This window comes from Haliaeetus albicilla, chromosome 17 (genome assembly GCF_947461875.1).
Source record: "Haliaeetus albicilla chromosome 17, bHalAlb1.1, whole genome shotgun sequence".
Lineage (NCBI taxonomy): Eukaryota > Metazoa > Chordata > Aves > Accipitriformes > Accipitridae > Haliaeetus > Haliaeetus albicilla.
In genome coordinates, this window is record NC_091499.1 from 30,689,440 (window position 1) to 30,713,314 (window position 23,875).

The window sequence follows — 23,875 nt, forward strand, 5'->3', positions numbered from 1 at the left end:
CTCATGCAGCATAAAAGTCTGGACAAACTCTGCTATAAGATAGGTGTCTTTGAATGCACTAAGCAGGAGTGGCGTATGTTTTTGTGGGCAGAGCAGCTGATGACAAGAGGATCAGTGAGACGAAGGACATGATATGAGGATTCACACATCCTTTGCTCAGTCAGCACTCTCCTCTTCAGAACAATAAGGTTTTATCTGTGATAAAATCCATGCACAGCATAAATATTTTAGCTCTGGGTGTATTTTGTAGTAAATACCAAAGCAGGTTTCAGGGAAAACACATTTTTTCTCCTTATATGGTCTAGCTGTAAGTCTCGGGGAATACATTACTGGGGTGGTTATTCTGCTCCCATGGAACATAAATAATGGGACATGGGCCGTTAGTGAAAATTTCAAAAAGACGATCTAAAAATTGAACAAAGTTGCCCAAGTAAACAACTGAACGTTCCTGAAGAAAATCCCCAGCCTCTAAACTCCGAGGATTTAAAACTTCCCTGTTCATAAAGCAACAGCGTGACTTTCTTTTGGGAGGTTACGTCCCAAGACGCCAGCTGACACGGCTGGGAGCAAAGCCCGAGTGCCTGGGAGCAGCACCGAGCCCACAGCTGGAGGCTGGGTGCCACAGCCCTGCCTCCTCCCTGAAGCCAGCGCAGCTGCACCACCGCAAATCAAGACAGACTCTGAAGACATTTTTTTTTACTCTTATCCGTCAGCATAGGCTATTATTCTTGTGTCTTTAATATTGCTAACTCCATGCCCCTCGTCTTGTTACACGAACGCTTTAAAGCAGAACACAGTAAAATTAAAGAAAACAATGGACTAAATCCCAGGCTTGAGCTTTCGCTCAGGCAAAAGCCTACATTTCTGTCAGTGTGAGGAATTAGAAATGTGTGGGACTGAGGGGCTCATTAGGAGACAAGAGCTGGACCCCACTCATAGGTCACAGGGCCACGTTAAACTCATGCTAATATGGGAAAGGTAGAGAAAAGTTGGGACAAAGAAAACATGAATAAGTGAGCTCTAAAAACCTGGGCTCATTGCTCTGGACGCCCTTAAGTGTAGCAGTAGTGACTTTTGCTTTTGAGGAAAAAAAAGTTCTCCAACAGAGACTGTCCCTCCTCCACCAGCAGCAGACAAAGCAGCAAATGTGACTTTCTGGCCTCTGGCACAGGCAAAATAAACAGGAATGCTATTGTAGGTTTATTACATCTGACACACCGCTTCCACAGGCAAAGTGTACTTTGTCCATACCTGGTGTCAACTCTGCTTGTGTTAAAAGTAAGCATCTCAACAAAAAAGGTGCAAGAGCATTTTAAACAAGCCCTCTGCTAAATTTCTCTTCATCATGCAAGATTGAAGACAAAGGAGCATGAGTTTCAGCATGGGCTATAATCTGATTTTATACTCAGGGTAGTGTGTGTTCTGGTTAATAGTCTGTGCTCAAGATCACTTTAGAACATCTTCAGTTCTGCTGTACTAGCTTGGTTATGGCACACCCATTTTGTTATGTCCACATAAATTTGGTAACAAGAACAGCACTGCTGCCACTGTAATCAACCCAACCACAACCTCAGATTCCTGAATGATGTACACCTTGATAATCCTGGCAAATACATCTCAAGAGTGAATATATAAATTGGGAAATGGGCAGAAGGGAATACAAATTCTGTCTCCTCCTACTGTTGTGCACTTCTGTGATAGTATGTAACTTAGTGGAGAAATAGAGCCAACAGCGTTATGTCATGTCACTTCTCCAAGGTTACATTGGAAATCGGTGGCAGATACTTTAGATGTTTACTTTAAATAGAGCCACTGTAATTTTCCCCATAGGCAACTGCATGTGTAATGGCAAAAGTTGGGTTTGAATATCACTTCCCCTGGCATTAAATCAGAGACAGAAATGTAAGCCAATGGGAATTACGTCCCTGATACTGATGCCTTTAGAAGTCTCCTACTCACCTATCAAATTCTGGGGTGATTAAGGAGAAGGGCATCTAATATCCTAAAGCTCTGCTTGTTTTTGTAAACAACTCCCAAAGTTCATGTGCAGTTCATCTCTTTTTATAACACATATTTAGACAGCCATGTTTTTGGCAATTTTCTATTTTCCGACTGCCAGGCATATTTCTGCACTATAGCACCTGCTCTCTTCTAGTTTTGATTCTGAAGCACTGGTGACATGTGTCAGCACACACTTATTCTATCTCTAACTGGAGCTTCAGGCATGGATTTTTTTGGTTGAAAGAAGTATCTCTGATCCTGGAGAAGATTATCATTCTAGTATCATGGGAATTTTTCAGTAAGAGTAAAGAAAATAGTTGTAGAGGTATTTTGTCAGGGCATTCAGAGCCGACTCTGAATAGGAAACAAATTTAATTGAATGTATCTGGTTGCATTAAAGGAAAAAATGCCTCTAGTTTCTAAACGGCATAAAAATTCATTAGAGTTACTGCCAATTTACACAAGTGTAAAAATGTCAGAATTAGATCTATAGATGCAAGATCTCTTCTTTCTGAAAGAACATAGAATGAATTCTCTGGGAACATAGGAAACAGAAATTTAATCTTTCAGAGCAATGTAAAATTAAGGCAATCTTGGGGTTCAAAGTCAATGCCGTTTTTGCTAGAATATTAATATTTGCCCAGAATATTCCAAAATAGGAACTATGAATCCGCTATTGGTTTAAGTAAGATTTGAACTGATAGGTAACCTGGCATATCCAGCTTGTTGCCACATAAAAGCAAAAATCTTATATTCTTCTTATTATCGCTCTGCAGAATTAGACGCTATGCGGCAGACAGAACCTAGTGAATCAGCAGTGTTCTGGCTGGCTCTGTCCTGCCTGACTCCCACACACTCCTGCTAGAGGATGTGGACATGTTCGGCTGCATTTACTCACTCACCTGCGAGGTGGACTTTGCCCACCAGGCCAGTAGCCGCGTGGGAAGAATCTGCTTCCTTTCTTGGCAAGTATAATTATTGCATTTCTTTGTGAGACCAAGTTATTCCAATTTAGCAAGACACAGAACACTTATTTCTTTGGCTATGTGTTATCTTCCGGCTATGGACAGGTGTCCATACTGATTTTATTAGCTTCCTCAGCAGCTTTTAAAATAGTGAAAAATGGAGGGTTGTGAGCTTCCCTGCAATATCTGGTGTGAAACAGAGAAGCAGCTCCAATCACTCCCTTCAAGCTGAATGCAGAAGAACATGAAAAACACATCTCATTTCTCATTGAGATTTCTCTGTACTGAGGTTTGCAGGGGTCCTCACTGTTCCCCTTGCTCATCACAGATTCAAAGACTGTGGGGAGCTTCTAAAGTGATTTTGTATGCTTCGGTATGTTTTAATTTCAGATTGTAGCTTGTGCCATAGCTCCCTAAATGTCCCAAAAGGTCTCGGCTTTGATTTGCTTTGTTGATGCCTGGCAGAATTAGGATGAGGAAAGTTCCAGCTAAACACCAGAAAAAACACTGTGAGACATCAATGGGGTTATAATAGCCAGTCCTGTGCAGAGGTTATCTCCACTTTTCTGAGGAGGTTCATCCTCACCTTTTCTGATTTCTGAGAAAGAAGCAATTCTTTCCCAATTAATTCCAAGATGTATTCAATATATGAATTCAATGTATTATACTTTCCTACTACTTTACAGTAGTACTGTTACTGATACACTCAGTGTAAATCAAACTGTCTCTACTCATCCTTATTACATACAAGGCTGAGAAAGGTATAAACAAGTGTGGGTAAAAACCTGAAAGCCCAAAACTTCAGATCAGATTTAAGTATGATTTATTCTCTTTTATGGGATTGGGCCAGTAATATTTAACAAAACCCAAATGATCTTTTCTTGCCCCAAGAGAGACACTAAAACAGAAAGAAAGTCAAAAAGTCAGTCTCATGCTAAGATTTAGTATGACAAGTTTAAGCCTCAAATTATTATACTTTTAATGTCCAAACTGCAAATCCATGGGGGGGCGGGGGGGAATAATTTCTCGAGCAATTGCTGAAAAATTTCTTACAGCACTTGCTGAAAGAAAAGCAGCAGAAGGGCCTTTTCCCACTGGTTTGAGAACTATCTTTTGAGTAACAGAAAATCACTGTGAAAGGATGATATGCTTGACCATATCTTGTCATAATAGTTTCTAATATGTGGAACTTAACTTTTAGGCAACTGAGCATAAATTAGAGCAGCTTAGAAACTCCTTGAAATTACTTTGGGCCTGACTTTCTTTTTAATGAGGACACCAGGCAAGGCTGTCTATTAATCTCACATATATTGATTATAATTTCCTTTAGACATATCTTGCTAATTACAAAATAAATATTGATGACAACATCCCCTGGTAGGAATAAGTATTTGGATTAAATGAAGGTTAAATGATTTAACTGATCAAGGTTACTACAGCTGCAGAGTATGCTGAGGGAAAGCTAGACAAACAGGGAGAAAACCACAAACTTTGTTTAATACTGAATGTTGAGTTTACTATTTTTTTCGTTCTCGTAAAATAAATTTTACTGCCCAACCTCTGCTTCCCTCTGAGGGGTTTCCCTCAAAAAGGTGTCTCTCTACTATTTCAGGTAGCAGAGCACAAGCCAGGCACGAAGATGAACTGTTCTCACTGGCGAATGTGTTAAGTGAACTAAGTGCTAGCATGATAAATAAAGGGAATCCTTATTGCCAGCTAGAAAAACAGCTGCTTTATTTATTACCACTATTCATTACTAGATTTTTTTATCAGGGCATCTGCACCAAAAAAATTCATTAATACACTTACTTGTAAACGAGCACCTTTGGAGAATGCAAATTTGTGGGACTCAGTGGTTTCAATACGGGTTGAATAAAACAGAAAAGAAAACTGAGCTTCATTAGGCATTTCAGGTGAGGTTTTCATAGTGGGAGCTCTACTGTTTGTAGGAACTATGTTCAGTGTAATAGAAAGATCATGAGTCACCTGCGCTCTCAGTGCAGCCTCTCATAGGCAAGACAGGAATATTTAGTGACTATTGATGCACACCTATGTATACAAGCTTCCCTCACCTATGGTCGCTCACTACCAACAGCATGGTCAGATGGGGATCACTCCACAAGCCAAGAGTTACCATGTTCATTCAAAACTCTTTCTGAAACCTGGAGAGAGAATCCAGAGCCTTGGTGGCTACAGACTGGAAAATGTTACCTGATAAACTAGGTTGTTAGGAAAAGATATTTGACATAAGACAAGGTGACTAGCATCACTCTCTTCAGTTCAAGTCAGACTGTAGCGTGGCCATTTTTCTAGAGCACAGAGAGAATGCAGCCAGCCTACATCTCTCAGAAGACTCCTCGCCTACTCTGATACCTCCCCCTCGTGCATCTCATTCTCAGGGGCTCCAGCTCCTTGCCATGTTTCCAGATGTAGTGCTCTATATACCAACTGTTCTGATCTTGTCCCCTCCGTGGTGTCTAATCCACATAATACAGTGCTGAAAATCATTATGATCACAATCATGCAAAATATGTACAAGCTGTGACAAACAATTGCAGAATACACATCGAATGTGGTTTTACTATTCATATGTGGCTAGAATACAAATTCTTTTGCTGGGAGTGGGAAGAGGAAAGGAACAGACTCCTCACACCCACTCTGCATATTTCTGGTTCACTTCTGATTTGGTGCAAATTAATGAATATTAAATTGGTTCCAGTCACTCAGGGAGTTTTTATTAAAAAATTATAAAACCAGATAAAGTGAAAAATATCATTTTCTGTTTGCTTACCTGGAACACCGTGGTGAGCGGGTTTCCTATTCAACTGGGTGACTTTTTGGTATGTTTTTTGCAGTTTTTTTGATTTTGTTTTGGTTTTGGCAAACAAGTAGTCTTCAGTGTTTTTACAGCAGTGGCTATTACAGAAACTATGTCTCTTGCACTTCTTATCTTGGAGGGTGGACAAAATAAACAAACTGAAAATAATACTACAATGAACAGTAAATGATGAATGGCTTACAGTACAAAAAACAGTGTAAAAAGGAAGACAAGCTTAAATATTGTTGTGTATGAAAGGGATGAAAATAATACAAGGATGAGAATAAGTAAAATGATAGGCTGGAACATCTGGGAAGGTAAATACAAAGACAAAGAGAACAGTCAATTAACGGAATAGCAAGTCCAAAGTTTCAACAAAATAAATAGTGAACCAGACTATGCTTGTGGAGGGACCAGGTGTCCATCTCCCATTGACTTTAGTAGGAGTTCTGCATGGTCAAGCCCCGAAATGTCCGATTTAACTATTGCTGTTATTTGTTTAGAGAAAATACTAATTAGTTTGGTTTAAATTTGTATAAGCCCATGCAGTGCTCTGCCTTTAAGCTAATGGGAGCTCTACAAGCTCAGAGCTATTGCTAGATCAGAAAGTGAGCATGCTAAATGCCGTTTCTGTTTGATTTCATGCAATACATGTAGAGTAATTTATTAACTTTAAACTCACTGCGTCTGTGACTTTCTGATACAAGGAAACAAAAGACTAATTAGTCAGCATAGGAATAAGAAATAGCTTTCAGCTTCACCTGGCAACTACTTTGACTGTAAACTAGCACAACCGCACAAAGTAAATTAACACAGCAAGAGACTTACTAAAACATTGGATAATACCATGAGCAATAACAAGATTTGCCAACTATAGGATTGCATTGTAAGATAAGGGTAGGTAATTTTCATTTTTCATGGCAAAAGATCTCGAGTCAGCAAGGAATTTGCTCCCCAAAACCTCTCTGAAACAATTCTGCATAAAAATGAACTACAGAAAAGATGCTAGTCCCTGCTGCATGTAAGCAGTGACCCACAGGCCTTCAACAAGATACAAACAGTTACAGCAATTCCAATATTCACGCTACCGCATGCCTCTGTGACTCTGTAAAGTAGATTTGCATGGTTTATTTTTCTCTGTGGTTTGTCATATTGTCTATAATTTTGGAAATCTAATGTTTACTCCTGTTTAACATTAATAAAATTTTCTTTTTATTCATTTAACAGGAACCCAACCACTAAGAAAACAATCATGTTCATTTATGTGCCAAAAATGCTGTCTGCACTGCCTTTACTGGCGATGAAGGCACAACTCTGGCAAATGCGGTTGCAAAGCCAGAAAGGAGCACAAACTTCCATCTCCTAGAGCATAATTGTTTTAAATTCCAGGAGACCAGACTTATTCACTGTTTAAAAACAGCCCCATTGATAGAACAAGGTTTCATATGGCCAAATGAGGATTTAAAATAATTTAAGAAATGGAGATTTTTGTCCACTGTCTAGAATAAAGAATTTTCATGTGCCATACATCGAATTTAAGGCTTAATTCACTTGGCAGAGCCTTTTTACCTGTAGGCCGTAATAAGTAAAAGTCTACCTGACTCACTGACAAAGGTTCATCTGCACTTCGATCATCCGAAGACTTTGGAACTTCGAGTCTGTCGATGAAAGCCTGGAGCTCTTTCCTGAAGGCCTTCATCTGTGCATTGATCCGGTAAAGAAGCTCATGCTCTCGTATTCTGCTGCCATCATCTTCCTCATCCATCAGTCCAAAGAGGTCCCCATTAGCTACATAAATTCTCGCCTCTGTTATGATGGTGCTGGTGTCAGAAATTAAGCGATCTATTGTCTTGCCCAGCCGCTCAGCTTCAGAGCGAATGTCCTTCATCTGCTGTCTGTCAGTGAAGTTCTTCTGCCACCCAGATGGTGTCGGATAAAAAGACCTCGTGGGTGTCAGGCACCGAATGTTGCGTACCTCTTCGGAGTCGCTTTCCCCACCGATGGGGCCTTCCCTTTTGCGGTGAGGGGGGCGGGAATCATCATCGCTCTCTTTTTTTCCTGCATCACTTTCCGCATCACTGTCTCTGGGACTGCCACGGATCCCAAGATGAGAGGCCAAGTCATAGCGTTGCATGTTGGACATTAAGACTCTGTTCTCATACTGGAGTTGCATGACTTTGCCGCTCAGCTCATTGATCTGCATTCGTGCAGCTTTTAGCTCCTCCTGTAATGCTTCTGTCTTGGCATTATCATGGTGCCTAGAGCTCTCATGGGCCCCAGACTTGTACTTGTATTTGTTCAGCTCAGCTGTTATGCGCTTGTTTTGTTCTTCCAAATCAGCTAAATTTCTCCTCAGCAATTCTGTTTCATCTTCTACTAGCTGCAAATGCTGTCGTAATTCTGACAGGGATTCACTCTGCTCTCCCAGGAGCGGGTTAGCGGTCCCTGAGAAATCATCTCCTCTTAAATCATCAAGTTCTGCTTTCAGTCCTCTATTTTCTACTTCTAGTTCCACTATTTTCCTCCCAAGAATGTTAGCTTCCTCCTCCACCAGTCTCAATCGAAGCTTGAGTTCAGCTTCTCTTGTGGTAGGTGGCCCACCTGCTTCGCCTTTTGGCAAGGGACTGTCCAAATCCCCATAAAATGATCTATATTTTTGCAGCTCGTGTTCAAATCTGTCTTTCTCTTTATCGATCTTAGCCATTTTCTTCCTCATCAAGGCTGCTTCTTCTTTGACAAACTGTAGCTGGCATTTCAGGTCTTCATTGTCCTCCTTAGAAAAAAGAAAAAGTAGTATTTGAAGAAACCTGATGTAAAACAGGAGACCTCCAGTGGATGGCCTTCAATTACAAGATTAACAATCACAGGTACAGTTTTAGATACTAAGAGATTTTCCTGCAATCATTTTTTCACTGATCAATAAATGAGAGGGAAATAAACACTTAAATTTAAAAGAGGGGAACAGACTATTTTACTTGCAACTAATGTTTGCACAGTCCCCAGAAAATACATTGTGGGGGTGGGGGTGGCTTGTAAAAAATCCTTATATTTTCTAGGTTTGCAACACTGTAATAGACTTTACAGTGTTCAAAAATCCTGAAGTCAGTACACAAAGGGCCTATAATCTTGTTACACTGGTGCTCCCATTTACTTATTTTGCCTAAAATATAGAGTACATGAAAGCTGGTGGGTTCTGTTGCAACACCAGCAGTTTGTTTAGGTGGTCCTTGACATAGTGTTGTCTGACTGCAGATCTGGGGTAAGAGCTCTCCATTGCACAGCATACAGGAAAACAAAGAACAAAGCAAACAAGCAAGTAAAGTGCAAATCTACAAGTCATGTACATCATTTCCACAGTGTCCCTGAAGCCTCCACATGAGAATCCAGGCTACAGTTATTACAACATACCTCTGTAGGTGTCTGCTGTGACTTTTTTTCTGATTTTGGTAGGTCTTTGCTCCCTCTTCTTTTCAGTGATTGCTGCAACAACAACAAAATGAGATGTGCTGAATATTTCACTAAAAAGGTATATAATTCATATTTCATTCATTTTAAAAGATAGCAAGTCAAATGCAACTATAAAGGAATTAATTTCTTGTGATCCTTGAAATACCAAATATAGAGGGGAGACACAGCTGCCCCAAAATGACACAGCAATGTCATACAAGTAAAGTATTGGTTTAATCAGTCTGTTACCTTTTTTATTCAACACATTTTAAGACTAGTGCATAATGAATGTTTAGCACATGACAAGAGAGGTAAGGAAGCAGGTGTCCCAAGTGGTAACTTACAGATGGAAAGCTGAGGCAAGCAGTGAAACCCAGCTTGCCCATTGGATATCAACCCTATTAGGGCCAAGGCACTTAAAGATGCGTCTAGCCAGACATGTAGCCTTAGCCTTTGTGGTAGGCGAGCTACATAAAACAGTGTCACTGAGGTCCCGTCAGCTGACTTGAGTGTACATCTACAAGCACACCTTTCTCTGTGTCCCACCCACGGACTTCAAGCTTGCGGTGTATCGCGGTCACACCTCTGTAGGTGTGCACTGTAGACAAACTCTGTGCAGACAAACTCACACATAGATCTGGTCGCTAGGTTTGTTCCGTTTTCAGAACATGTTCAAGGAGACACAATTTAAAGCTGCTTGGACTCCAAAGTCCTAAGGCAAAACAAAGCATATGAGCTTAAGAACAGCACCACACAAACACATGTACGCACTACCACATGAACAAGCTGCTTTGGTGTCTTCTCATCCGCTATGTAGCCAAAGTGAGTAGAAAAGAAACTTCTGCTTTTAGAGCAGGATGCACTGGCATTGAAGCCTACTAGCATATCCAGCAAAAATCTTGTAATTGCTGACAGTAGAAAGTTTGTTAGTGGGCAAGCGGTAGCAGTGGAAAACAACTGCAACCACCCCACCGTCAACACTCAATAGAGAGCATCAAGAAAACAGCAGGAGAAAGGAAAGCGAGTGGGAGAGTATGTTAATACATAACATCCCACTTGCAGCTGTTCCCAGTTTTTATGTTCCCCAGGTAAAATGTAGGCCCTGAGGCCAGGCAGTGATACAACCAACACCGTCTCCCTCTGAGATTATTCTCTAGTAGAAGGATCCTTTGTGCTGCAGAGAAACATGCATTTCCCTGCACCAGCCAGGGGAGAATCCAGCTAAAAGCCATCCAGTTCCATACGGTGGGAATTAAATTACGTTCATAATCCTCAAGGAACAGAGTACAGTGGGCAAGTATGCTGTATTTAACAATCCTGTGCACTATTCACCTGCTGGTACCAATTGTTCTCTTTCCTCTGCAGATCACCCCCATAGCAAATACTAAGCTCATGAACTGCTCACTCCAAAGGAAAAATCAATGCCATAGAAATGACTCACATATAAATGTGAGCAACCACAAGAGATGATTTCTCATGATGCTTTTTGCTCAAATTTACTATAGAGTTATGCAAGAATTAAGAAAAATGACCTCACATTCAGAATCAGAACTAAAATTCACAGATGGGTCCACCAAGAATCAAAGTTAAAATTTTTATGTCTCTTGCAGAAACATTGAATGCTCTCAGTAAGCAAAAAATAAAACCAATCAAAGATCATCAGCTATGATAGCCATATATCTGGATAGCTGTGAATCACGGGCTTCTAAAGGAAAAGACACAGAAAATAGTTAAATTAACTCACTTTTTTCCTTTAAATATAAAGCCAACAAATTGGGATCCAGTCTACAAACAAAATGCTTCTTCTCCAGGGTCACCCACCAGTTATAGTATTGCAGAAATGGTATATGCATGTGGAGGCTCTGTATTACCACTAATTACACCACTATGTATTATCACTTTGAAAAAACCCTTTTCAAATCAGTTAGCACTGCAAACTTCTTGCTCCAGATTCTTGCCAATACCACCCACTGATAAAATAACTAAGGGATAGTTAAACTATATTTCTGCTTGATTACCCAAATGCCTTCTATTCATCCTGCTGAGCTCAGCATCTCTCCAGGTGTAATGAGGTTCTGAAATGCTGACCTGCAACTTCTTGCGTACCCTACAACTTTTCAGAAGATGAGATATATGAAAAAGTTTCCCAAGACAAAAAAAAAAACCCAACACCAAAAGATAAACTACAGAGAGCAAAAGGTATTTTCCTAGTTTTGACATAAATTGAAAAATCTGGTTTTTTCCTTTCTTTCTGTATCTTTTGTGTTCCTTTTGGTAGTCAGGATAGCAATATTTTAATTAAGACAATAGCTGTGTCTATGTAATGACTAGGCACTACTTTCTATTCTGCTCTACTTGAATTATAACAAACCATCCTCAGAGCTTGTAATATTCACCAATGAAATGGTGTTTAGCAACAAAATTTTGTAGCAGAAAGCAATGAAGAACATGCACAATTCAATTAGCAGGATGATTTGGGTAATTGAATTAGGCCCAGCTGGAATTGGTATGATCTCTTTTCTTGTGAAAACCACCACAAGACAATTTCTGATCACTAGAGGTCAAGATCTCACTTGCACATCTCAGCTGACAGATGACATCTGCAAAATCACAGTGCCCCATAACATCACGTTAGAGCACTGAGGCAATACTCATACTGATCAAAGAATGCCACATATCAAGCAGTATATCCTGCTATAAATAATAAATTTCTGAGAGCTTTTTCAGAGGTACATTTCACAACTTACAGTGGCTACTCTTTCTATCATTTCTCTCAAGCCTTGTACTAGTCCACTCTTCCAATCCAATTTTCAACATTAAACAATTTATTGCTGCTAATGGAAGAAATTCATCAAAACAAAACAGAAAAAGGAAAAAAAAGTTCAAATAAACATATGGCAAAAAGAAAAATAGCAACCCAGACCTCTGCAAGTGAATCTTCATACTATCCCTGCAACAGGACACTATTAAAACTGTTTGCATGTTGCTTGTTTTGACATACTAACAAATGTTAGACAGGGTGAGTGAGTGATTCAGCCACCTTCATGTACAAAACCTGTGTGTTCAAAAATTTTTGTGTTAGATCACCTTTTAATATAATTCACCACTTGTTGATCCTTTTCCCATGTCAGAGTACCACAAAGCATACTGTAGTGCCACTAAAAGCCACCTCTGCTGTTTTCTCAACTGTAGCAAAAAAATCTGCCCCTCATATTCTAGAATTGGTCTTGAGAGCTTGTTGTGAAGGATAATTTGAGGGCTCAGATAATTCTTATGCCATATAATTTTTAAAATCATATTCAGTTCACTCTAATGATTATGAGTTTAAAAAAGGCAAAGATAAAGTAAGTGCAAAAGTAGTCTTATGTCTATCTGATCAGTAATGCTTAGCAGACAGCATTATGGTTTTAATACCCTTGAACAAAGTTACCCGTCTGCAGGAGAAAAGAATAAGCAAAAAATGCATATAATACTGTCTCTACAGTGGGGAGTTTGCTAAACTGCTCAAGTGCTAACGAAATATTTCAACAGCACTGGGGATAATAAGACCAGCAACTGAGGCATGTATTATTATTTTGTATAATCTCTTACTTCTGAAAGACTAGGAGGTAAAACTGGGTTTGACTGAGTATTCGAGCATTCACTGTAGCCAGCACATGTGGAGCTGCTTGCGTGTTCTGGCAACGCTGAGAAGTTTCCACAGCCTAGATAAGACCACAGATAATGTTCGTATTATGTGCACACCAGATCACATGCAACAGGCAATTCTGTTGTGATGATCAGTTCTCTAGTGACTTTCACTGGAGTTTATTCAATATCTTGCTGGACATGCTAAGCACTTCTCAAGACCAGATGGTATAATCCTTCTCTTGCCAGCCCTAAACTGAAAGCCAAATGTGCAGTCCTAACATCACCTGTGATACTCAGTGCTTCTCAGGTGTAAAAAGACCTGAAATCTACTCTGAGAGTAACACAATGCAGAAATAATAGCATCACACTCCACTGAGTACAAAAGCTGTAAAATGAACTCAAATTCTCACTACCTGATCCTAAGCTACAGTAAATCTCTCAGCAATTAATAAAGAAGCCCTAAGCAAAACATACCAAGATTTTTCAAGACGCTTAGGTTTGATTATTTCAAGCCTGATCTGGGGGTATATGATCTAAAAATCGAGGTAGGCAACCACGGGAGGAATTCCTGACACAAAGGGATTTATGGGTGCACAGAGCCCCCACAACAGCCTTTATCTCTCCTTACAGAGCAGGCTAAGGCAAAGGGTGTGCTGCTTCTTGAATCTCCACAGCTACAACTAAACATTCTCATCTGCGCACAACTGTACTGTACGTGGTTACGGTTAGCTGCCTCCCAACTGCTGTGACAGGTCTGCAGAGCTTTCAAAAATCAGAGCAAACCTAACACCATCTTTACAGTCTTGAAATGTTGCTGAGTATTGGAACAACTTTTGGGCTGCAAAAACCTGCCTCTGTCTGGCACAGAGTGACTATGACCAGGGAAATGGAAATTTGCCCTAAGACTCTCTTTGCATTTTCCCTTCAGTCAATACAGTTGGGTAGCTCATGGAGCTGGATCAAAACAGAAGTAAGACAGATTTTTTAGTTTACTGCCTCTGAATTTAATTCAATGTATTAGGATATGTAGTAAAAACTAAATGGACACTATCTGTGTTGACAAATTGAAAATGCATATTCTTCTAAAAAAAAAAAAAAACCCAAAACAAACCTTTGTGTTTAAAATGTCTCCCTTATTCTGCAACTCTACCAGTGCAATTTGCCAGCAACAAACTCAAGACACTGCCTTTGTCTGTCATTGGCACAAGTACATAGAATGATACAATCCTTTACTCCTTCCACCCTCCTTGAAGGGCAGGAGGAATCCTGCATATTTCAGTACTCGTTTGCAAAATTAAGGCAGGAAAGAAAAAGCAGGGGATCAGTGAAATGCGAAGAAGCACAGCACCCCTGTCCATAAAGCAAACACTAAGCATATCCCCACTAGCTCTAGCGATGCTCTCTTCACATTAAAACTGGCATATTTGAAAACACTGATGAGGAATGATACAAAATGAAAGCAATCTTTTCTACTTCACTATGGAGAGAAAAATAGTTCTTATGTAGTCTTTTGAATGTCTTCATATTGCGGAAGAGAGAAGAGGAGCTGCTCTCCAGTATTTGTATTATTTCATTTGCATTTATTTAGGAGTTATTTCAGTTATCATTTTCAGATCCTTTGCCATTATTCATTTGCCAATTAAACGAGAAAAAAAAAAAAGGGAGAGAAAAGGTACACAACATTTGCACTTTACCCAGAGAAACCCTTTGCATTTTGAACCAAAACCACATTGCTAGAGCAAATAATAGCAACTCTGGGATATAACCAGGTAAAAGCATTCTTTGCAGTGCATAAAATGAAGCAGCACATTTATGCTTCCATTACATTTGCTTCCTTCTTTTTCTTATTTGAAAAAAAGTCCTGAGCAGTAGAAGATGAAAGGTGTCTTTCAAAGCTCTCCATATCACCTGGTCAAATAGCCAGCCAAACTCTGATACTTTGCTTTCTGTGATTGCACACTCCCTCACCCACCAGGATACTACAAAACAGTGGAATCAACTTCTCTGAAGAGGAAGAGGTCTCCTGCCATCTGAACCTTTCAAAAGATGGAAGAGCTAGACGTGCTTAGTCCCCCAGCACTATCCAACTAGGCCTCATTATGGATGCAGAGATCACAGTCAGCTTACACTCAGCTTCCTAATCCTGAAATACAAAAGCAAATCTCAGAACACTATGTATCCTTTGGAGGGAAAGCGCTGGAATAAGGTATTTTATTGCAAAGTGATGCTAGTTAAACCTATTTCCTAGGGCTTCCTAAGTTGCTGTTTATTTGTCAGCTCAGCTATTTGTCTTTTTTGGGAGAAGAGAGTCAGGTTTTTTTGTCAGGGTTTGCACAATGCCTAATATAATGCACTGTCCCAGTCTTTATCTGGGAGTGCCAGTATGACAGACAGTGTGTCAACATAGTTCAAAACACCACCACATAACAATAGCAAAAATCACAGTCACAGACATGGATACAGCAATTATGAATTAAATACATACGAGATTTTGCCAGATCTAAAGAGTTTTCTTTCTCACACCTATTATCACACGTAGAGTTTTTCAGTCTTCTTAGAATAATATCTCAGAAGAGATTCCAAAGAAATTTTCATGAGAATGGGAAAGTGCAAGCAACCAGATTAGGTTCATTGCTTTGGTTACAAAAATGCAAATATATAAACTAAAGCGTAGTTACCATATCCCAACAAAAAAGGTTAGTCTGAAAATGAATAGTAATGAGAAGGAAAATAAGAATGATTCTGCACACAATGTGCACCTCTACACCACTTGCTGGAAACGTGTACAGAAGCCAGTTCTGCAAAGTTGTGGGCTGATCACACGTGCACAGCATTCAAACTCATTTCATACTGAAGAGTTGTATTAAATACACAGACAGCTCTTACAGTCCCTCACCTGGATTCACAGGGCAGGACAGCATCAAGAACATGCACATCTGTGTAGGTTTATAGGCACACAGAAGAGAAAGGGGCTTTGCAGCTCGCCCTGCCAGACTGTGCACCTCAGACAACACCTCCAGTTACAGGAAGACCTCACCAAAAAAAAAAAAAAAAAAAAAAATCAGATTTTAGAGTTCCTTTGAGAGGATGCAAAAATTTAAGATGAATTCAGGTAGGAAAAATTCTGAAATCTGCACTTGGTCTAGAAGCCTGAGCAGTGAGCAGAAGATTTTCTGTTAACAGGGGCAAGAATTCCATCTCTCGCATGTCAGCAATCACAACTCTGTCCTCTGACTATAAGGTGGGGTCTTCTGTTACTCTTTGTCTCTTCTTTTGTCGGTGTTTACTTGGGAAAGTTCTATGGTAAATTTAGCTGTTTGTAAATTGGCTGAAAAATATTTTCCATAATACAACATATGGAGAAGTTTCAAAGATGTTTGGGAACTTAGGTTATTGAAAACAGAGGATCAGGCTCTGCAGTGCTCTGAAGTTATGCCAGTGTGATCCTGCCACAAATTAAATCTAAGTTTTAATCTAAGTTTTGTTGAGCAGTTCATGTAAAGAAGGTGCTTTGGAAAAAATAAACCATGAAGGCTAGAAGCTAAAATGGCAGGAAGACATTTTAGCAGTTTGGACATCCCCACAACTACCTTTCTCACTCTGGTACCAGTCTGCACCCAGTGCTTTTCCTGGTATTTCAACCAGGCAAAAATGGAGATGAGGGGAAGTAGAACATTGCAGCGCCAGCTGGAGCAGTGTCCAGTGACTTCACTGACTACAAAAGGCTCAGAAGACCTGTGACTGATACCCATGCCTCGTCCTCCTAAATGATGACTCTTCCCCCTAAATGAAACTTGCTCAGGTTCTTAAGGGAAATGCTTATTCCCAGCAAGGGAAGGGGCTGCGGCTCTTAGGCTGACTTAAAACCTTCATGAAGAGCTTGACTTGAGACTGTTATTTAAAGGTTCCCTTTGCTAGAAATGTGAAAAATCTCATTGTGAAATGGAGTTTGACAGTCTTCAGCTCATTATAAATATTTGATCACTGGGATGCATTTTTAACTAGCTATCATGAACAAACATCTGACTCTTCAGCATTTATCATAAATGTCACTGAACCAGCAAATCACCTGCAAATTAATGCCACAGCAGTCCTAATGGGGTTACACAAGAATCAATTCTTGGTCCTACACTAATTAACATTTTTTGCCGCTGCCTGGAAAAAGCATAATATAATATTGGGTAAAGACTGCACATAGAGTAAAGGTTAGAGAAATGTTAAATACTGAAAAGGATGGTCACTGATACAAACCTTGGTGCGATCAAATAATATCTGTTTTAATATAACTAAATATGAAGACACACATGTAAGAACAAGGAGTGAAACCTATTCTAAGACAATAGAAAAACAGCCTAGAGAATAGAGAAGATCTCTTGCAAAGCCACATCTCTGAAAAAAAGACTACAGGCATAATCAGCTGAAATAATGTCCAAGTGTAATTTTGTGACCAAAAGACTTCATTTAGTCCGAGGATGTAGATGTCAAAAACAAGATTCACTGTGCAATAACTAGAAAGGGATGTGCCTCACCACAGAGTCAAACCACCCTTGGACAAGTGGAATGAATCACTTCCAAGTAGTGCCCATCTTTCTCCTTTGAGGGAGGCCAAATTCCTAACTTAGGTTAAATGCTTAATTTTTAAATTACTAAATTATATCAATCCTAAGCATACAGATTTAAAAAAAAAAACCCCCAAAAAAACCCAACACAAAAGTATTGATGCTGGATTCTTGAATTTAGCGTGGTAGTAAGAACATACGTTTCCTGGCTGGTAACCAGCTTTCAGCAAATTCAGGTGAGAAGGGAGGTGCAAATTTTTAACTGTTCCTGGGACAGTTCAGGAAAAGTTGTGGAAGACTGTTCTCAGCTGTCATTTTTTAACACAGACCAGCACCCTTTTCTGAAAAGTAGGCATCAGTTTAAATAAAATAGCTGGGTGTATTTTGTGACCCATGTTATGCAGGAGGCCAGACTGGTTGATCATATTGTACAGTTCTGGCCTCACAATTTCTGAATGCATGAAACCTGACCAAAGTTTGGGAACTCAGCAACAATACTCCCAGAAGCACACTACAAGGCAAATGAACCTTTGAGTGTATCTATGTGTACCATCAAGGCAATGCTCCAGTTCAAAACTCCTTCTGGGGCACTGTTACTGGTGCTTCTAATTAATCATGTAATCAAAGATCTAAACTGCTAGCATCTGTGAAAATTAAAATAATTCAGCCAAGCCTGTAATATAAAACACTCTTGATAATTGGGCCAGTTGGATGTCATCATCAGTTATGCTTTACAGCGATGTAGAAGCCTCTCATTACACACAACACTGATGGAAACAGATGCATGGCAAATACCTTCTAAGTGCAAGTACTCATCTGTGACCTAAGCAAAGAGCTTGGTTATTATCCTAACCTGGATTCATTGCTGAGATAACCAAAGTCAATTAACACAACCATACAACTAGGATCAGACAAAGCAAAATAGAATGATACCCAAAGGTCTCATTCTACACATCTCAATATATGCTGTTGTTAAACCTAGCAAGGGGGGGGGCGGAATCACATGTCAAAACATGTCAGCAGAAACAAACAGTTCAGAAAAGCACACCTGCACATCTAAAAGGTTAATCCACTGTCCTTTACTTCAAAATAAGTAATGCAGTGCTTGGAACTCTTAACTATGGAGCGTTTATCAAAACCTGAATCTGCCTAAATGCCAGGGGGTTGCATTTCTTGATATTACGAACACTGCGTAAGTGAAAAATAAACCTCCAGGTTGTAGTGAACAAACATCAAAAGCCTGGTGTTCCTGGCTAGTATTGATTCCACGTAATTCAGAAGAGCAGCTGGGCTGATCCCAGAGCCCTGCGCACCCTATAGCTGGGTGTTCTCCCTGTCAAGTGACTCATCTCTATTTAACATGCAGTGACATACACCATAGAATATGGCTATAAATGTGTGCAAATGAGAGGGTCTAACATAAGAACGTGGCTCAAAACATGCCATTCTGCTCTCCCGGAGCATAGTACTTACAGGGCAGGTCAGAGGTAGAGCACAAGTAGCACACTGGTAGTGAAGAATCAGCTGGCTGCTTTGCACAATCACATACAGTCTCTACTCCTGTGGCACAGCCACAGAAGCCATTTGTTAGGCAGTATTCCTCACCACTGTACCGTGTATAATACTCTCTTTGTTTTTCTTCGTACATCACTCCCCTCACTGCATGTAAGGTATCCGCCTGATGGAAGGTTTATTACATCGCACACAGACACACACGCGTACAGCTGTATTGCACAGAACACAACTAGTTGCACAAAACACCGTGCGTAACAGTGCAGCAGGAAAAATGCCCTGCTTGGTGGCACGTACCCGCCTCTGACCTCCTGTTCACTCACTGTGTTTTGCCTGAGAAGAAAGCTTGGACAGACCATGAACCCTTCCTGTTTAACAGAAATAACCTGGAAACCATTTCCTTTGTCCCCTTCCAGAAGTGACCTTTTCTAACCCCTGTATGCTCTGCTGCAAAATGAGAAATTAGATTCTGCTTGTTAGTAACAAGTACAGACCACAGAGTTGAGAAAAAGCACAGACCAGTGGAGGCTGAAAGGGGCCTCTGGAGATCTAATCCAGTCCCCCTGCTCAGAGCAGAGACAACTAAAACAGGCTTCTTGGAGCCATGTGCTGGGGGGGTCTGGAATATCTCCAAGGATGGAGACGCCTTCCTCTATAGGTGACGTGTTCAGTGCCTGACCACCTTCACAAAAAAAGTTCTTCATTTTCCTGTCACTGGACACCACTGAAAAGAGTTTGACTCCTTCCTCTTCACGCTCTCCTGTCAGGTATTTACACACATTGGTAAGATTCACACACCCCTCCAGCCCCCTACTCCTCCTGTCAGGGCCCTGAGGGCACCCACAGGCCTTGACCAGCCTGACGTGGGGACTCCCCGCACACCCTGCCCACGGGCCCAGGAGCCCCACTTCAGCTCAGCCCGGGGAGCTTCAGGTCCTGCTTAAGCTATGTGAGAGGGGTACGGGTCTCCAGCTCACCGCGGCTGTGCCTGCGCCCCGCCACGGACCCTGTTGATCTGGCCTTGACCTGCAGATTGCCTTCTCGGCTTCACCTCAGACCTGAACCTGCTGGGTAACCATGGCTCTTGTTTGAACCTGGCCACGAGCTCCAGGTCTGGGTACAGCAGCACTGGGCCTTGGCTGGCAACGCTTCTGTCCTGCCGGCTGCGTTACCCCCCTGGCTCCCCACCTCACCGCGAGCAGCCAGCCCTCGCTGCTCCCCAACTTCTCCAGGCTGAACAGCCCCAGCTCCCTCAGGCTCCCCTCCTACGACACGTGCTCCGATCCCTTAATCATCTTCACAGCCATTTGCTGGACTCTCTCCAGCGTGTCCATGTCTCCCTCGTACTGAGGAGCCCAGAACTGGACCCAGCACCCCAGGTGTGGCCTCACCAGTGCTGAGTGGAGGGGAAGGATCACCTCCCTCCATCTCCTGGTGACACACCTCCTAATGCAGCCCAGGACACCATTAGCCGCCTTTGCTGCAAGGGCACATTGCTGGCTCACAGTCAAGTTGGTGTCCGCCAGGACCCTCCCGTTCTTCTCCACAAAGCTGCTTTCCAGGCAATTCGCCCCCAGCCTGAACTGGTGCCTCGGGTTGTTCCTCCCCAGGTGCAGCCCTTAGTACTTCTCTTTGCTGAACGTCACGACGCTCCAGTCAGCCCATTTCTCCAGCCTGGCAAGGTCCCTCCGAATGTCAGTAACGCTACCGCATGTATCAACCACTCCACGGTTCTGTAGCGTATGCAAACTTGCTGAGGGTGCACTCAGCCTTATTGTCCAGGTTGGTAACGAAGTCGTTAAACACGACTGGCCAAGTGTTGATCCCTGGGGTCCTGCCGGAGGCTTGAGTGTGTTAATAGGGCTTCATCACCCTGACGAGCTTCAGCAGGGGCTCACACCCACACCCTGCCCATGGACCCAGGAGCTCCCCTCAGATGCGGGGCTCGAGTCCCTGCCCGAATTATTTTGTAGCTGTATCCCGCTCTGTCATAGCTGTGCGTGGCCATGGACTCTCCTGATCTTAACCCTGACCTGTGGCCTGACTTCCCAGCTTAGCCTTGTACTGGCCTCACCACTTACTTAATGATTGCTGGACCTGTGGATTGACTTCCCGGCTTAATCTCAGACCTACCTTGTCACACAAACCTGTCGGATGATCTGGACACTTGGTTGATCCCAGCTGCCTTCCCTGGGCCATGTTCTGGTCACTTCTCTCAGGTACTGGGCCCTGGCTGGTGGGGCCCCAGCCCTACGGGCTGTGTTATTGTGCATGGCTCCAGGCTCCCCATTCCTCAGAGCAGCTGGCCCTTGCTGTTCCCTGACAGGCACACCACTTGTCACCAGCCTCCATATGGACTTTGTGCTGCTGATCACAACTGTTTGAGCCTGGTAGTTCATCAGCCAGTTTTCAATCAACCTCACTGCCCATACTTCATCAGCTTGTCTAGGAGAATGTTATGAAAGATTGTGTCAAAAGCCTTACTAAAGTCAAGATAAACGACATCTAGTGCTCTCCCCTCATCCACCAAGCTAGTCATCTCTTCACAGAGGGCTATCAGTTTTGTCAAGCATTATTTCCTCTTTTAAATCCATGCCGACTGTTTCAAATTACCTTCTCGGCTTTGGTATGTTTGGAAATAGTTTCCAGAATTATTTCTCCACCACCTTCCCAGGGATCTAGGTGAGGCTGACCAGCCAGTAGTTCCCCACACCCTCCTTCTTGCCCTTCCAGAAGACAGAAGTGACATTTGCTTTCTTTCAGTCCTCAGGAATCTCCCTGATCACCATGATCTTTCAAAGATAATCAAGACTGGCCTTGCAATGACATCAGCCAGCTCCCTCAGCACTCCTGGCTGCATCCCATCAGGCCCCGTGGACTCGTGCATGCCCAGTTTCTTTAAATGTTCCCTAACTCGGTCATCATCCATCAAGTGTAAGTCTTTCTTGCTCCAGACTTCCCTATTGGTATCAGAGGCCTCGGATTCCTGAAGGCTGGTCTTACCAGCAAAAACCAACAGAAAGAAGATTCCCTGCACCATTCACCAGTGTGTACACGTTTTCCCTCATCTTCATTTTGCTGCTGATATACCTGTAGAAGCCCTTCTTGTTGACCTTCAATGTCCTTCACCAGAACTCAGCTCCAGGTGAGTTTTGGCTTTTCTAACCCCATCCCTGTATGTTTGGACAGTGTCTCTGCTTTTCTCTAGGATCACCTTTACTTGATTTCCTATACACTGGCATGGACCGCTCAAAAATCCACAACACTGGAACCAATAGCCTCACCATACTGCGTAACTTTTTTTATTTTTAAGTGCATTGGAGACAAACACAAGAGACTTTATCAAGCACTTGCAACAAAACATTTAAGTTGGATTACCTCTTTTTTGGCAGGAAAAAGGATGGCTTAGGCAACAACTTTCAAAGAAAAGGACCGAGACTTACAGTCCAATCAAAAGCCTAGATGTATCACACTACATCTTTTGCATCCTACTATGTGCCATTAGCACACTAGTAATCAAACAGTATTTTCTCTCTTTCAGGAACTACTTACTAATCATATATAGCAGCACATATAGAAGCTATACTTGCTTCAGCTGGCTTTTCTGATTCTGTAAGAATTATGCTAGCCACCCAAGTTCTCAGAACCATCATTCTGAAGAAGTCATGAGTAATATATTGAATAGTAAACATAGCGATTTCTGTGGTAGTTTTGTTGCATATGGCTCTGTTGTCTCTGTTCCCATTTGAGGTTTCGCCCATCTCTTTCACCTGTTTTCACACTGGAAACTGCACTGAGGTTACTCCCTGAGGGCCCATGCCATGCTCCAGAATAGCCATCTGTACGATGACAGGAGAAGGTTCTCCTTCCTCACACTGGCAGCTGAGTTCAGCCGAAACACAGGACCACTTACCTCCACGGTGCTACTTTCTGCTTACTGTCCTAAAGGCAAGACAAACTACCTAAGGCTGTGAGGCTCTGCCAAAGAGCCATCAGGAATGCAGGCACCTCAAAGATGCACAGGGAATTTCTATGTGTAGAATAACTAATAAATCTACTAGGCTACATACTGCCCAGATTTTTTAACTGTGGACTTGCTAGCAGCACCAGAAAATGTAAATGCGGAAAACTGTTTCACGTGGGGTTGCTGAAGAGTTCAATTTAAGACTATGAGAAAGACAGCCCGAAGCCAGCAGCGAGCACACGCACTAAATAAAAACAAAGCTGTGGTAATTTTCCTTTCAATCTGAAACATGCTCAACTTTGACCTGTATCAGCACATTACAAGTGCTGTTTTTCCAGGTGTTTTTTGGAAGGATTAGTACAGTTAAGAAGTGGACTGAACACAGTGGTATAAGGGGCAGAAATCATGTATTACTATTATTCATCAAAGCCTTGGTGAGACTTCCAGTAAGATTCTGACATTCGGTGTATATAGATTCCGTACAAAAACCTGTATCTGGACCTCCAGTTCAGCGCTTAGAAAATGTCCCTGTTCTGCTTCCATAAAGCCTTCCAGCTAATAGAGAGCAATTTTGCAAAGTCATCTGGGTTTCCTCTAAGTCTAGAGAAACATGGCCTACTTCTATACTCCCCTTCGCACTCTTCTAGCAGTGCAAAGGGGTTGAATTTGGCCTCTCTATCATGCAATCTCTTTCTTTAAGAAACTAAGCAAATCATACACAGTGTCTTACAAAAAAATTCCAGAGCTCTGCCAAAAATGACAAAATGGTCATAAATAAAATTATAGTTGGAATTTAAAAAACATAACATTATTAAAAAACATAAGCGAAACAACAACAAAAGAACCAATGTGGATTATGTACTGTCTATGGATACAACTATACATACAGCTGTGAAAGGCAGCATGACATCTATCAGCTGAAACTGGGAAGTGCAAAGTTAAAAATTTGTTTTCTGTGATTGAGGATCATTACAGACTC

The 23,875-nt window shown here is 41.6% G+C and overlaps 1 protein-coding gene across 8 annotated transcripts in view; it reads right to left on the reverse strand.

Moving 5' to 3' along the window:
- MTCL3 (MTCL family member 3) overlaps nt 1-23,875 on the reverse strand; it is a 41,403-nt gene that overhangs the window by 1,341 nt on the left and 16,187 nt on the right. The window contains exons 5-9 of one of the 8 annotated variants that reach the window (XR_011328518.1): nt 9,193-9,264; nt 7,382-8,557; nt 6,467-6,481; nt 5,758-5,916; nt 5,039-5,128 (exon numbers count right to left, since the gene is read on the reverse strand). Coding sequence is in view for 7 of the 8 variants with exons in the window: in XM_069805205.1 (XP_069661306.1) it covers nt 5,788-5,916; nt 6,467-6,481; nt 7,382-8,557; nt 9,193-9,264 (1,392 nt within the window). In the remaining variant the exon portion in view is untranslated. Of the gene's footprint in view, nt 1-5,038; nt 5,129-5,757; nt 6,482-7,381; nt 8,558-9,192; nt 9,265-23,875 lie in introns of those variants that run through there. The other 7 variants (XM_069805206.1, XM_069805205.1, XM_069805208.1 and 4 more) reach the window with 7 other exon arrangements.